This window comes from Ictidomys tridecemlineatus, chromosome 4 (genome assembly GCF_052094955.1).
Source record: "Ictidomys tridecemlineatus isolate mIctTri1 chromosome 4, mIctTri1.hap1, whole genome shotgun sequence".
Classification (NCBI taxonomy): domain Eukaryota; kingdom Metazoa; phylum Chordata; class Mammalia; order Rodentia; family Sciuridae; genus Ictidomys; species Ictidomys tridecemlineatus.
In genome coordinates this window covers 107,073,335-107,089,927 of record NC_135480.1, presented here as the reverse complement: position 1 = coordinate 107,089,927, position 16,593 = coordinate 107,073,335, and the positions used below count along the sequence as shown (strand labels likewise).

Genomic DNA, 16,593 nt, shown 5'->3' with positions numbered 1-16,593 from the left:
TTACAAATCTACTGAGTATATCATAGATAATAACTGAATTCACCATTTCTGTACTTTGGGAACAAACTATAAATGTTATATTTGCAAACATTTGTTTTTAGGATGTATATTGTTTGTATTGGAATCTTGTAACACTGTTCTCTATTTCAAGAAAAGAGGTATTGGTTTCCTATAGGTGTACAATAAGCCTATAGTTTAAAATTGGCAATGTGTAGGATCCACAATGCTAGAAGGAAAGACACACAAGCAATATAGAAAGACAAGAGAAGAAAATGTCCCAAACTAATCAAGATGCCACATCATTAGGTTCCATGGCCAGCACAGCAGAAGATATAACAGAGAAGGAGTTCAGGATGTACATAATTAAAATGTTCTATTAGTTAATGTGTGATATAATAGAGCAAATATAGGTGCAAAGGATCATTTTGACAAAGAGCAACATAAACACAGGAAGCAAAAGATTACTTCAATAGGGAGATAGAAATTAAAGAAAAACAGAAATCCTTGAAATGAAAGAAATAGGAAACCAAATTAAAAGGTCAGTTGGAAGCATCACCAACAGATAGGCCACTTGGAAGACAGAACCTCAGACAGTGAAGACAAAATATATAATCCAGAAAAGAATATAGACCACACAATGAAAATGTTAAGAAACCATGAGCAGAACATACAAGAAATATGAGATAGCATTAAAAGATCAAATTTAAGAGTTACTGGAATATAGAAAGACATAGAGTTCCACACCAAAGGAATGAGTGGTCTATACAATAAAATAATATCACAAAATTTTCCAAACATAAAGAATGAGTTGGAAAACCAAATTCAAGGGGCTCACAGGATGCCAAGTGTATAAAATCACAACAGATCCACACCCAGGAACATTATAATGGAAAAGCCTAAAATACAGAATAAGGAGAGAATATTAAAAGTGATGCAAGAAAGGAATCAGATTACATACATACAATCAGATTGGAATATGTGCAGATTTTACAAACCATACCCTGAAAGTTAGAAGGTCTTGGAGTAATATTTATCAAGCTCTGAAATAAAATGGATGCCAACCAAGAATCTTATATCCAACAAAATTAAGCTTCCGATTTGATGATGAGATTAAAACCTTCCATGATAAACAGAAGCAAAAAGATTTTACAACTGAAAACCCTGCACTTCAAAACATCCTCAGCAAAATATTTCATGAAGAGAAATTGAAAAACAACAATGGAAGCCAGCAAAGGAAGGTATTACACTAAAGGAAAAATGAATTAAAGGACAAACCAATTCAAGTTAAATACCAAAAATAAACAAAAATGGCTGGAAATACAAATCATGTCTCAATAATAACCCTGAATGTGAATGGCCTAAACTTATCAATCAAAAAACAGAGACTCACAGATTGGATTTAAAAACCCAAACACTGAACATTATGCTGCCTGCAAGAGACTCATCTCATAGGAAAAGACACCCACAGATTGAAGGTAAAAGTCTGGGAAAAATCACACCACTAACATGGACTGCAGAAGCAAACAGGGGTTTCTATCCTCATATAAAATAAAGAAGATTTCAAGCCAAAGTTAATCAAAAGGTATAAAGAAGGATTTTTCGTACTGCTTAGTGGAACAATTCATCAACAAGACATAACAATAATACATTTATATGCCCCAAACAATGGAGCATCTATGTTCATCAAACATACTCTTCTTAGGTTCAAGAGTCAAATAGACCACAATACAATAATTCTGGGTGACTATAACACATCTATTTCACCACTGGATAGATCATCCAAACAAAAGCTGAACAAAAAAACTATGGATTTCAATAATACAATGAATAACTGACATATATAGAATATTTTATCCTTCAATGAGAGAATACACTTTTTTCTCAGCAATACATGGATTCTTCTCTAAAATAGGTCATATATTATTCCACAAAACTACTCTTAGAAAATACAAAAAATTAGAGATACTACCCTGAATTTTATCAGATCATAATAGAATAAAATTGGAAATAAATGATAAAATAAAATATAAAAACTAACCAACACCTGGAGATTAAATCATATTATGCTACTGAATAAAGAAGGGGTTGTAGAAGACATAAAGAAAAAGATTAAAAAATTTTTGGAGGTGAATGAGAACACAGACACAACTCATTGAATCTCTGGGAAACTAGGAAGGCAGTTCTAAGAGGAAAGTTCATTGCATGGAGTTAATTCATTGAAAAAAATAAAAAGTCAACAAATAAGAACAAATCAACACCAAAAGCAGCAGAAGACAGGATATAATTAAGATAAGAGCTGAAATCAATGATATTGAAACAAAAGAAACAATTGAAAAAATTGACAAAATGAAAATATTTGAAGAGGAGAGAGAAAACTGAACTTACTAAAATGCATGATGAAAAAAGAAATATATCACAATAGACACAACAGAAAAACTAACAGAAAATAATTAGAAATTATTTTGAAAACTTGTACTTCAATGAAATAGAAAATATCAAAGGCATTGACAAGTTTCTAGAGTCATATGATTTGTCCGAATTGAATCAGGATGATATATACAATTTAGACTGATTAATATCAAGTGACAAAATAAAAGACGCCATCAGAAGCCTAGTAACCAAGAAAATCCAAGATGGATACACAGCCGAGTTTTACAAGACCTTTAAAGAAGAACTAATACCAATACTTTTCAAATTGTTTTAGGAAATAGAAAAGGAGGAAGCAATTCCAAACTCAATCTATGAGGCCAGTATCACTCTGATTCCAAAACCAGTCAAAGACACATCAAAAAGCAAAACTTCAGACCAATCTCTAATAAACATAGATGCAAAACTACAATAAAATTCTGGAAAATCAAATACAAAAACACATCAAAAAGATAGTGCAACATGATCAAGTGGGATTCATCCCAGGGATGCAAGTTTGATTCAACATAAAGAAATCAATAAATGCAATTCACACATCAATAAACTTAGAGATAAGTTTAAAGATAAGAACCATATGATCATTTTAGTAGATGCAGAAAAAAGCATTTGACAAAAAACAGCACCTCTTCATGATTAAAACACTCAAAAAACTAGGGATAACAGGAACATATCTCAACATTGTAAAACCTATCTATGCTAAGCCCCAGGCCAACATCATTCTAAATAGAGAAAAAATGAAGGCATTCCCTCGAAAAGCTGGGACAAGAAAGAGATTCCCTCTTTCACCAGTTCTATATAACATTGTTCTTGAAACACTGGCCGGAGCACTCAGACAGATTAAAAAAAAGGGGGGGGGGAATACAGACAGGAAAAGAAGAACTCAAATTAGCACTATTTGCCAACAATATGATTCTACACCTAGAAGACGAAAAACCTCCACCAGAAAACTTCTAGAACCAGTAAACTAATTTAGCAAAGTAGCAGGATACAAAATCAACAGCCATAAATCAAAGGCATTTCTGCATATTGGTGACAAATCCTCTGAAAGGAAAACTACCCCATTTACAATAGTCTCAAAGTAAAATAAAATAATTGGGAATCAATCTAACAAAAGAGGTGAAAGACCTCTGCAATGAAAACTACAGAACACTAAAGAAAAAAATTAAAGAATATCTTAGAACATGAAAATATCACCCTTGTTCTTGGATAGCCAGAATTAATATTGTCCACATGGCCATCCTATCAAAAGCACTATACAGATTTAATGCAATTCGAATCAGAATCCCAATGACATTCTTCATATAAATAGAAGAAGCAGTCTTGATATTCATTTGAAAAAATAAGAGACCCAGAATAGCCAAAGCAATCCTTAGCAAGAAGAGTGAAGCAGATGATCTCACTATACCAGACCTTAAACTATACTGCAGAGCAATAGTAACAAAAACAGCATGGTATTGGCACCAAAATAGACTGGTATACCAATGGTACAGATACAGGATACAAAGAATAACCCACATAATTACAGTTATATTAGACAAAGGCATCAAAAACATACATAAAAAATATACATTAAAAATACATAAAAAATAGCCACTTCAACAAATGGTGCTGGAGAACTGAAAATCCATATGCAACAAAATGAAATTTAACCCCTATCTCTCACTATGCCCAAAATTCAACTCAATGTGGATCCAGGACCTAGTAATTAAACCAGAGACCCTGTGTCAAATACAAGAAAAAGTAGGCCCTGATCTCCATTGTGAACGTCTAGAGCGTTCGGGTCCCTGGGTAAGGGTCACGAAATCACCAGGACACAGGGGATGCAGAGCCAAGGCAGCAATTGCAACTGCATGCTGAGGTTTATTTGCAAGTTTCTTTTATATTCTTCTTCTAACAAAGCAAGCAATTCTTCAGTAACACTTCACCCACATTGCCCAAATATCATGCCTCAGTGGGTACACAGAGCTAAATTCAGATTGTTCCTGTCTATTTGATAAGTACCCTCTTAAAGTTCTTTGTAGACATTATCTAATCCCCTGAGGATGTATTTGCTTCTTTAGAATGTACTGTTCCCAGATCAAGTATGCAGGAAGCTTCTTCCTCTTGGCCAAACCATGCAGAACTTGTGACTTGCGATAAGGGGAAGAGAACTTTTCCTCCTCCTAACTGAGGTTTGCCGCAGCTGACCTAAATCACAGCCACAGCTCTTGCAAAGTGTCAGGCCTGAGGGAGCTAAACTCTGCACACTCAAACCCCAACACTAAATCATATTGGATTAGGGCCCTACTTCTTTATAAGATTCCTATAGCACAAGAATTAAAATCAAGAATTAATAAATGGGATGTATTCAAACTGAAAGGCTTCTTTTCAGCAAAAGAAACAATCAGTGAGGTGAATAGACAGTCTACAGATTGGGAGCAATTTATTTCCACTCGAACATCAGACAGAGCACTAATATCTGGGGTATATAAAGAACTCAAAAAGCTACACAGCAAAATAACAAATGACCCAATTAATAAGTGGACCAAGGAACTGAACAGACACTTCTTAGAGGTGATATACAATCAATCAGCAAATATATAAAAAATTATAAACATCTCTAGCTATTAGAGAAATCCAAATCAAAACTACTCTAAAATTCATCTAACTTCAATCAGAATGGCAGCTATTAAGAATACAAGCAACAATAAGTGTTGGCAAGGATGTGGGAAGAAAGGCACACTCACACATTTCTGGTGGGACTGCAAACTGGTCCACCAAGTATGAAAAGCAGCATGGAGATTCCTTAGAAAACTTGGAATGGAACCACCTATCCCTTAAAATGGCCCCAGCTATCCCACTCCTTGGTCTATACCCAAAGGACTTAAAAACAGCATACTACAGGGACACAGTCACACCAATGTTTATTGCAGCACAATTCACCATAGCTAAACTGTGGAACCAATCTAGATGCCTGTCAGTAGATTAATGGATAAAGAAAATATGGTATTTATGCACAATGGAATATTATTCAGAAATTAAAGAGAATAAAATCATGATATTTGCAGATAAACAGATGGAGTTGAAGAATATAATGCTAAGTGAAATAAGCCAATTTCATAAAAACAAAATGCTGAATGTTCTCTCTGAAATAAGGAGGCTGATACATAGTGTGGTTGGGAGAGGAATCATGTGAAGATTAGATGAACTCTAGATAGGGCAAAGGGGAGGGAGGAGAAGGGAGAGGGCAAGGGGTGTAAAAAAAAGATGGTGGAATGAGATAGACATCATTTCCCTAAGTACATGTATGAAGAAATGAATGGTGGGAATATACTTTGATTCAAACAGAGATATGAAAAAACATGCTCTGTATGTGTAATGTGAATCGTAATGCATTCTGCTGTCATATATAACAAATTAGAATACAAAAAAATTAAAAAGGCAATAGTAATAGTTATAAAATCTTAGACATTAAAATTAAAATCTATTACTTCTACTTTAGCAGTTGTAGTGCTGGCTTGTTAGATATTTAAAACTAAAATTTGAAAACTAAAGCTAGAAAAAAGAAACGCGCCAAGAAAGAAAATAGCCAATATTTGACTCTTCCTCTCTGAGATGTGCTCAAACCCATGGAACAAGAGAACCTCTAAGGGCTATGCAACTCTGGGATACATAACCTCCCAAACAGGGGGATCAATGCAACCATGGAGAACAAGAAGCCAACCAGTGAACATGCTAGAAAGAAAGAAAATGTCCTTGGTGCTTCCAAGGGACGCCACATGTGGTCAGGAAGACCTTGACCTATCCTGGCAGATGGCACTTGAGAACCTAAGAAGCTGCTACTAACTTACCAAGAGTAACACTTTGATGATTGTCAGCTGATTTTAATAGTATATAGGAACAAGATCAATTTACCAACTTTGTCTTAATTAACTGACAGGAAAATAATAACTAAAGCACAATCATATATATACATTTTAAAAGGAAAGACATTAGTTCTTTTAATGTAACTTGAGATGTATGTTTGTGTCAGCCACACAAAAAGTAGGTAAAACTGGAGGGTATAAAGAAGGGTTCTTAGACAGGAGTGCCTGATAACTCTCAAAAGACTATCAGAGTTAGAGTTTTTTGTTTGTTTGTTTTGTTTTGTTTTTTGTGGTTGTTGTTGCTGCTCTGTGTGTTTCTTGAGTTAATTTAAGACCTACTAATATTCATAATTTCCTCTGTAGGCAGACTGAGTCTGTGTTTGCTAGACTGATTATGTAATCCTCAGTGACAGAAATAAAGGGTTCCCTGCTCAACACAGAGGTAGTTTCAATAGAAAGTATTTTGCAAACATCAGATGGCATTAGTAGCTTAATTACATCTTATGAGGAAATTTGTGGCATTATAAAAACTAAATGTTGTGTATATTTTTTCTAACAGCTCTGCTAACGTTTCTAAAGCCTTAACTAGCATATTGATTCCACCTGGAGCAATAATGAGTTACCATCTTCATGGTTTCCAGTCACCAGCCAATATTATTAATTGCTTCATGCTAATTGTTTCTTAAGAAGTATGATTTGCTGTCTTATTGTTTATATTCTTATAAAACTACTGCTTTGTGTACGCCTCTTTCAGTCACACATGCAATACCACCATGGACATCTGAATCATTCGGATGCTAACTACCCTTAACTCTACATGCCCCTCCTGATGGAGAAAAAAGAACTTTGAGTTTCCTTTCCCTAGATGTCACCCTTCTTCCGTAGGAAGTAGAATGAGTAGACATCCAAATACCCTAAAAGAATTTAGGGGCCCAAATTCCTTGAGGGGGAATGTAAGGGGACAAATAGGTGAGGATGTTGGGAACAACAAGTTAAAAGGAGCCCTATGTAATGAATTCCTACATGTTTTCTTTAGCCAAAAAGCAGCCCTACCTGGCCTTAGGGGACAGAATATGTCACATTCATCAACAAAAGGAGGCAGTGGGTGAAGGTCTAGTTGTCAGTGTAGATGAAGAATAATGGGAGTTGAGAGAGGGTGGTGACTCATTATCACTGGTTATCAAACAGAGAGGACAATGGGTTGCAAACTGGGATTACACTTCCCAGTTCAATGGATTGCTAAAGATTATCCGTGTTCACTTGCTCCTTCCTGCTCTTAGGCTGGGATGCAGAGAAAAAAAGTGAAGGTGGGGCTGGGTGCAGTGGCACACACCTGTAATCCCAGCAGTTTGCCTGGCTTGCTTGGGAGGGTGAGGCAAGAGGATCATGAGTTCAAAGCCAGCATCAGCAAAAGTGACATGGTAAGCAACACAGTGAGACTCTGCTCTAAATAAAACACAATCTAGAGCTGGACATTTGGCTCAGTGGTTAAGTGCCCTGAGTTCAATCCCTGCTACCACCTACGAAAAAAAGAGAACCAGGGGTTCTGATGTCTGTTAAAGAGCAAGACATGTCCACTACCATGGACACCCAGCTTTGGGACCCCTTCTGTTTGGAGAAATCTATTGCTACCTCTTTCTCAAATAAATTGTGCTTTCTACACTTGTCTTGGTATTTCTCAAGTGTTCAATCTTCAGAAACAGTGGAACTTGTTTCTGATATCCAAGACTGGTGTCACTATTATAATTTCCTTAATAGACATAATCTCATTACTCTTTATGTTACTCAGTACTCCTTAATAGAGTTTTATACACTGTGTAAAAATTAGAGGTTATATTTTATATATTCCAAATAGATAAAGCTATTTTATTTTTATTTTTTATTTATTTTTATGTGGTGCTGATAATCTAACCCAGGACCCCACAAATGCTAGGCATGCAATCTACCTCTGAGCCACAACCCCAGCCCTGAAACCATTTATTTTAGATTACAATTTCAGAAATACTTGCTGAGACACTTACTTAAGAAGGCCAAGTTCATAAAATATTGATAATAACAAAGAATAATGATCATATGTATTTATTTCCTGATTTAATATAAATGAATTGTGCCTGAAGAGACTCATGCTCTAAACATAAAATGTGAGCAATATTTTACATTTTGAGGACTTCAAAGAACTTTTTAAAATATTTAGAGGTTCTACAGGTTACTAGGGTAGATGGATTCTGGGGTTTCCCAGTGGGGTGCTGTCTTCAATGTGTCTGATGCTGTGAATCCAGTCCTGTCCTTGGCACCTTTCTTCTACATAATCAAGTTCAAGCAAACAATCTCATGCCTTCTGGACATCCATTGTTATAGAATTACTTCCTTACTAAATCTGTACAAATTATAAATTTTTGCTAAAGAATAATACTCTTTCAGAAACTTTTATTTCCAAGGAGTTTACTTAGGGCCACTTTGACATCCTTATTCCTCAGGCTGTAGATCAGAGGGTTTAGCATGGGAACAATAATAGTGTAAATCACAGAGGACACTTTCACTTGCTCCATGGAGCTGGCTGTTGATGGTTGTAAGTACATGAATGCTAGAGAACCAAAGAAGAGAGCGACAGCTGACACATGGGAGCTGCAGGTGCTGAAGGCTTTGGCTCTGCCCTCAGTGGAGCGAATGCGCAAGATGCTGGCTATGATGAAGATGTAGGAGCTAAGGATGGACAGGCTGGGGAAAATGATATTAAATGCACTTGAGGACATACCTACTACCACATTTATAAATGTACTGGAGCAAGAGAGCTCTAGTAGAGGAAAAAAATCACAAAAGTAATGGTTTATTATATTATCCTTACAGAAAAGCACTCTTAGCATGCCTGTTGTGAGAGCTATGGAACCAATCAAGCTCATGCTATATACCCCAAATACCAACAATAAACAGACTTGATTAGACATGGTAATATTGTAAAGCAAGGGGTTACAGATGGCAACATAACGGTCATATGCCATTGCAGACAACATGTGACACTCTGCAATTGTAAAAAAAACAAAAAAGTAGAATTGAGTCATGCATTCAGGGTAGGAGATGATGTTTTTCTCCATCACAAAATTTACCAGCATTTTGGGGACAATCACAGTGGATTGAGAGAGATCAACGAAGGAGAGACTGCTGAGGAGATAGTACATGGGGGTGTGTAGGTGAGAGCTGAGTCCAATCAGTGTGATCATGCCCAGGTTCCCCACCACTGTGAGCACATAGACTCCTAGAAAGAGGAGGAAGAGGGGCACCTGGAGCTCTGGTTTGTCTGTTAATCCAGCCAGGATGAACTCAGTTACTACAGAATAATTTCCTTCTGCCATTATCTTCTGAGATTTCTAAATAGGAATAGAAAAAAAATTAATAGTTATATACTGTCTGATCACACAATGATGTGTATAAGAGAGAATTCAATGGTTTTTAGACAGGCATTTCCTCTGCTTTTCAACCCTCAATTATGTCAGCTGTCAATGATGTTGGTATTACAGGAATATGTGACATGTTAATAAATATCTATGTGTGTTATGGGCTTTAAAATTTGTAATTGGTAGGACCCAGGCTCTGAACACACAAGGAACTGTTTTGGTAACTTTGTGTTTTCTGAGTATTTTCCATTCTTTGTGTAATACTCTCCATTCCTCTGAAGAGCAAATTCTTAGTTTTTCTATGTGAAAAATAACAATAACATTTAAAGAAAAACACACTGAGATCACACGTAATGATGAAAAACTGAAAGGCTTTCTTCCTAATGAACAAAGCAACATTGCCCTTCCCTGAACTTTTATTCAACACCATACTACAGGTCAGGTTAGGGCAATCATAAAAAAATGTATCATAAATTAATATTGTAAAACAAGAAATAACACTATCATACTTATAAGATGCATACTTTTATATATAGAAAATTCCACAAGAAATCTACCAAGATAACTTCTGGAACTAAATCAAAAGTGAAGCAAGGTGGTGGAATAGCCTTTCAGCCAAATAACTCAGTTATATTTCTACACACTTGAACCGAGCAATCAGAAATACTTTTGAAATAGTAAGAACAATAAAATTTTTAAAAACTAAGAATAAACTAAAAAATCAAATGCAATGCATTTCACTTAAAATTAAAAGATAATTTTGAATTTAAAAATATCTCCATAAACGTAAAAACATCCAATTTTATTAATCAAGTGACTCAACTTGTGAAAACACAGTACTACCCAGATGGATCTGAAAATTCAGTGTCATCCCTCTCCAATTCCCAGCACTATTTTTTGTGGGCATTGGTAGGCTGTTGTATTCAGCTTTGTTACTACTGTGATTAAAAGACCTGAAAAGAACAGTTTCAGAGAAGGAAAAGTATCTGGGGGCTCACAGCTTTAGAGGTCTCAGTCCATAGACAGCCAGCTCCATTCCTCAGGGCTTGAGGTGAGGCTGATCATCATAGTGCATGAGTGTGATGGAGAGAAGCAGCTCAAGACATGAAGATCCAGAAGCAAAGAGACTGAACTCAAAAATACAAAATATATACAGAAAGGCACACCCCCAAAACCCACCTCTAGCCACACATACCTGCCTTCACTTGCCACTCAGGGGATTAATTCTCTTAATGGAGGCTCTCGTGATCCAATCATTTCACTTCCAAATGTTATTGCATTATCTCACACACGAGCATTCAGGGACACCTACTATCTAAACCATAACCCAGGCTGATAATAAAATCCTTATGAAAATGCAAGGATTCAGAATATCAAACAAAAAAATATTGAAAGAGAAGAACAAGTTGGAGGGCTTACATTTTGCAATTTGAACGCTTATTACCAAGTTAGATGGTGTGATTTTTGTCTCAAATATAGACATGGAGGTCCAGGGAATAGAATTGACAATCCAGAAATAAACACACATCTCTGATCAATTGAATTGTTATAGGGATTTCATGCTAATTCAGTGAGAAAAATATTCTTTTGTATTCTTTTGAACAGATGGTACTAGAATAATAATTACACGTAAAAGATATAATTTGGGCCAGGGAATGCAGCTCCTTGGTAAAACACAGGCTTAGCACCATAAAGCTCTGGGGTCAATCATCAGTATTGCAAAAAATAAGTAAATAAAATAAAAATTAATTTTGACTTTTAAAAAATCACACTATCCACAATAAATCAACTACAAAATGCTCCTAGAACATAAAAATTAATTTTTGAAAAAGACTGAATCCTTGAGACCTAAATTTTAATGATGGTTTCTCAGAGAAACCATCATCTCCCAAACCAGAGACCACCATAGAAAAAAATAGTAAGTTGATCACCATAAAAATGTAAAACAAAAGTCTTTAAAAAAACAGTATCCACCTAACTTATACTTCAGAGATGTGTAATATAGCAAAATATACCCTACTGTCATATATATCTAAAAGAGCAAATAAAGAAATTCTAAGAGCAAAGTAACCATTCATAAAATAATGTATTTAATCTTTATAGATGAAAAAGAGAAATAAACTTCATCTTCATATAAATTTTCAGTTATATGCTTAATGGAAGTCACATGTTACTTTCCTTGAAAAAAAATCCATAGTAATGCTATAATAACACACTATAATGGAAAGTAGTTTCAATTAATAGTAGTTTTGCTGGATACTAGTAATAACAGGGAAGTATTTGGTCAGTATACATCTATGTATGATATTCCAAAGTGTATAAATGCATCCTATGGTCATGTATAACTAATTAAACAAATTTTAATTTTTTTAAGGAACTCTAACAATTTAACAATGAAAAGGACAAATGGCCCAGTAGGAAATATGTGAGAGGATTCCAATAAACATTCTTCTATTTGAGATAGACAAATGACCAATAAGCCCCTGAAAATATCTTAGTCATCATTCATCATTTATTAAGGAAATTAAAATAATACCCATAGTGAGAAAACATTTTACATCTATCAGAAAGTCTATCACCAACAAGAGAGATATAAGGGTTGACAAGAATGTAACATCATCAAATGCTGGTGGGGCTGTACAATATACAAACTTTTAGACAAACAGTTTATCAGTTCTTCAAATTATGAAACATAGGATTACCTCATAGCCCAGCAATTTCACGGCTAAGTGAATACCAGAATTCAAAAAACATACACACAAAAGTTTGCCTGTGTATGAACAGAGTAATTGTACTTTTAAGAGCCAAAAGATTAGAAGCACTCTCACGTGCATCCAGTGAGGAATGAACAAGCAGAATGAGGGATGCCCATATGATAGAGTGTTATTCTTCGATAAAATGGAATGAAGAACTAAGATATGTCAAATCATGAACGAACCTGAAACATGTTAAGTGGAAGAAACCAGACACCATATATTATATTATTCTATTTATAGGATGGGTCCACAACAGAGAATACATACAGAAAACAAGTTTAGAGTCTGGTGGAGACTGTGGGAAGGGAGATATTAGGGTGGGACTGCTCATGGGGATAGGGCTTTATTTTGGGTGCTAATGAAAACATTCTACATTAGAACACAGTGATGGTTGTAGACTTGAAAAATATGCTAAAAAAATGCATACATAAAAGATAAATTATGCAATGTTATTCATATTTTATTATATTTTTATTATATTTTATATTTAAAAATGTATTATAAGTTAAAACAAGAAAATAATAACACAATTTAGCCAGGTGCTTAGGCCTGTGATCCCAGCAGCTTGGGTGACTAAGGCAGGGAGATGGTAAATTCAAAGTCAGCCTCAGCAACTTAGCAAGGTCTTAAGCAACTTAGCAAGGCCCTGTCTCTAAATAAAAAATAAATAAAAAATGGGCTGGGGATGTGACTCAATGTTTAAACACCCCAGGGTTCTGTTCCTGGTAACAAATTAACATCATCATCATCACCACCACCATCATGGACACAAAACATTCCATCACAGTGTGCTGATGAAAGTCACCCTATAAGTCTCCTCATCTAGTTTAGGTCTGGTATATTCTGTACTTGTGTAAAATCTGTTCATTATATTTTTCTCCGAAATAATATGGTGATTTTTTTCCACATATGAAAAAATGTCCTAATTGGCCTCAAAAATGGTAATGATCTTTTAGTATCATGGGAATTTTTTTCTCCAATACATCATGAAGGAAAATGTAGGCATTTCAAACTGCTATTAAAAACTGATAGATATAATACAGACACATACTCAATTTAAAATGTTCTTTCTATGTCTTCATCAGAGAAAAATATCATCAAATGGTAAAATAAATAAAAATAATTATAGAAGACTGAATTACAGCACCTAGAAGTATTGTGAGAAAATCTCCAATAGATTTAAGTAGGGATCTAGCAATTTGCTTCTTGACACCTGCTTTCTTCTGACTCTCCACAGGCCACCACTTGCAGAGGACAACTATCCCTAATTCTGGACCAATTTTATACTTCACTAGAAAAGCTGAAGCATGTCTCCAGTAGAATTGTTAACTCATGATCAAGCCAAAATGTTGCTGATATTGTACACGCAGACCTGGGAGATTCCTACTTACCTCTTATAAAAGCTGTTATTTATTTCAGCACATCTCTCTACTTTACCTCTATTCCTGAAGCTGAACTTCCATAGTGCTATGGTTTGAATGTGTCCTCCAGAGTTCATACATTGCAAACTTGATCCCCAGTGCAACAGTATTGAGAACTGAGACCTTAAGAAGAGATTAAGTCATGAGGTGACTGGATTAGTGGTGTTCTGAAAATGGGCTAATAATCAGAGGTGTGGGTTCCTAATATAAGAACTAGTTTGCCTCCTTTCCTCTGTCTCATGTGTGTCCTCTTTTGTCCTTGATTATTCTACCATAGGATGCAGCAAGAAGGCCTTCATCAGATGTGTCCTTTGACCTTAAACTTACTATACTTACTAGTATAGTATAGTAAGACAGATAAATTTCTATTCATTATACATAATCCAGTGAATGGTACTTTGCTACAGAAACACAAAACAAAGAAACATATTCTCCCATAGTTCCTACTCTTTACAATTTTCTAACTGATGACTTTTTCTTTGTCCTTGGCCTCTCACAAGGCTGTCCCATGAAATACCAATCTCCATCACAGAAGCTCCATTATTATCTATTGCTCAGTCATTGTAACTCTGCCAAAATGCTTGGGACTTTGACCCATTCCATGTGACCAGCTCCCTCTGAAGTCTGAATCTGACACATCCTCTTCATTCCTACTGCTTCCTGTTCTGATTTTCTAACAGTACCTCTGTGCTTCAATGTCTTAAAATTTCCTGGAGATTTTCTATCAACCTACCCTGAAAGAGTAATCTTAGCCTCCATTTGTATGATGCATCTTCAAGATGAATGAATCAGAAGCCAAATACCAAAACAGTTTAAGAGGATAAAAAGTTTGATTTGTTCGCTTGCTTAACATTTTCATTGAGACGAAAATTGTTATACAAAAACTGTACATATTTATTATATACAATTTGTTTAGTTTAGTCCTAGGCAAACACTAATGATACCACCACTTCATTCACGTTATTGACATATTTATCTCCTCCAAATATTTACTTGTTTCCCTTTGTTCTTTTTCTTTGATGTTAATATTGTTTGGGGCAATTTTGAATATGAGATCTCCTCTCAATTTTGAAGTACAATACCATATTGTTAATGTCAAACTGAACATTTTCAGGACTTTTACATCTAACATAGCTTATGATTAGTAATAACTATTGAACAACTACTCTCTCTTTCTCCCACCTCCTAGTCTCTGGTTATCATTATCATATTCTCTGTTTCTTTTTAATATTTATTTTTTTATTTGTACATAAAACATTTATTTTGTTTATTTACTTTTTAAAATTTTTTATTTGCTTTAATTAGTTACACATGACAGTATAATGACCTTGACATATCATACATTTGAATCAGATGAAATATAATTTCTCATTTTTCTGAGTGTATAGGTTGCAGAATCACATTTGTAATGCAGTCACGTATATATACACAGAAATAATAATGTCTATTTTATTCTGCTGTCCTTCCTTTCCCACCTCCTTTCACCTTATATTCTCTGTTTATATGAGTTTTACTGTTATAAGTACCTTAAAGGAGATCTTGGAGTGTTTGTCCTTTTGTGATTGGCTTATTTTATTTAGGGTAGTGTCATCCATGTTCATCCAAGTTGTATAACATGGCAAGGTTCTATTGGGGGAAAATTTTTTTAATTCTTATAAAAGAAACATTGTTACTCAGAACTATCATAAGATTGATAAAGTATTCAAAAAATTTACATTCCATTGGGTTCTTACTATATTATTAAAATAAAACGATTGGATACTCCTGGGTTATCCTGAATTTAGTAAAGTATTAGACTTTACTACAAATATCTTAGGGTCTTATGGACATTGAACAGTTCTGTGGTGTAGGAGAACATAGAGAATAATATTTCATAGGTATATGAAATCAGGAAATATATTTGACTAAACGTAAGTCAGAAATATTGAATTATTTTTCCATAGGACTTTAATTTTGTCTTGAGAAAGCATTCTAACAAAATCTTGGATGTTGCCATCAATAAATTATTATGACATCATAGATATAGTAATAAAGATTTATAATTGGGGTTAATGCTTCAAGAAGATACTGTTAAGGGGTAAATGTAGACTTATATTAAATGAAAATTATCCTGGCACTGTGGAGCACACCTGTAATCCCAGCAGCTTGGTAGGCTGAGGTAGTAGATAACAAGTTTAAAGCCAGCATCAGCAACAGTGAGGTTATAAGGCAATTCTGTGAGACCCTGTCTGTAAATAAAATACACAATAGGGCTGGGGATGTGGCTCAGTGGTTGAGTGGCCTTGAGTTCAATTCCCAGTACCAAAAAAAAAAAAAAAGATTAACAATGATAAGCAAAAAAGTTGACTATGGGCATTCAGAATAGAGAGATGAATAAAGAATATCTCCTGTTCAGAATAGCAAAGCCTAGAAGGGGATAGGGAGGATGATTAGCTACTCTGGTAAACACCTTGATTGAGCAAGTGCTACTGGACACGCTAACATCGTTCTAGACCATAATGGGTGTCTATGAAGGCTAATGTATTAGAACAAACAAAATTTCCTTCTTCTATTTTCCAATATATGTCACATGACAGGCCTATTACATGAAAGGAACTATGTATGCCCTCAGATTTAATGCAGAATTTCTTTTGTTTCTCTTTTCTTCTATCACATTATTTTGTGTAATACTATTTAACAGTTAAAGCCCTTTCTATAATAGTGACATCACAGTTACTAAGACCAAATTCTGTGTGTCCATTAGTGTGTTACT

At 34.9% G+C, this 16,593-nt stretch overlaps 1 protein-coding gene across 2 annotated transcripts; it reads right to left on the bottom strand.

The window, feature by feature from the left end:
- Window positions 1–6,600: 6,600 nt before the first annotated feature.
- On the bottom strand, window positions 6,601–9,628 carry LOC101971457 (olfactory receptor 8G50). 2 transcript variants are annotated; one of them, XM_013364846.1, is made up of 2 exons: window positions 8,719–9,622; window positions 6,601–6,629 (listed from the first exon to the last, which is right to left on the bottom strand). In XM_013364846.1, exons 1-2 carry the CDS (start codon window positions 9,620–9,622, stop codon window positions 6,601–6,603), a joined length of 933 nt encoding a protein of 310 aa, XP_013220300.1. The 2 variants fall into 2 exon arrangements, with proteins under 2 accessions (XP_013220300.1, XP_005339606.1); XM_005339549.1 differs by lacking the exon at window positions 6,601–6,629 and having other exon boundaries at window positions 8,690–9,628.
- Window positions 9,629–16,593: the final 6,965 nt, after the last annotated feature.

What these genes read in the sequence shown, in the direction of transcription:
- LOC101971457 (XM_005339549.1), bottom strand. Translation starts at nt 9,622, where the DNA reads ATGGCAGAAGGAAATTATTCTGTAGTAACTGAGTTCATCCTGGCTGGA.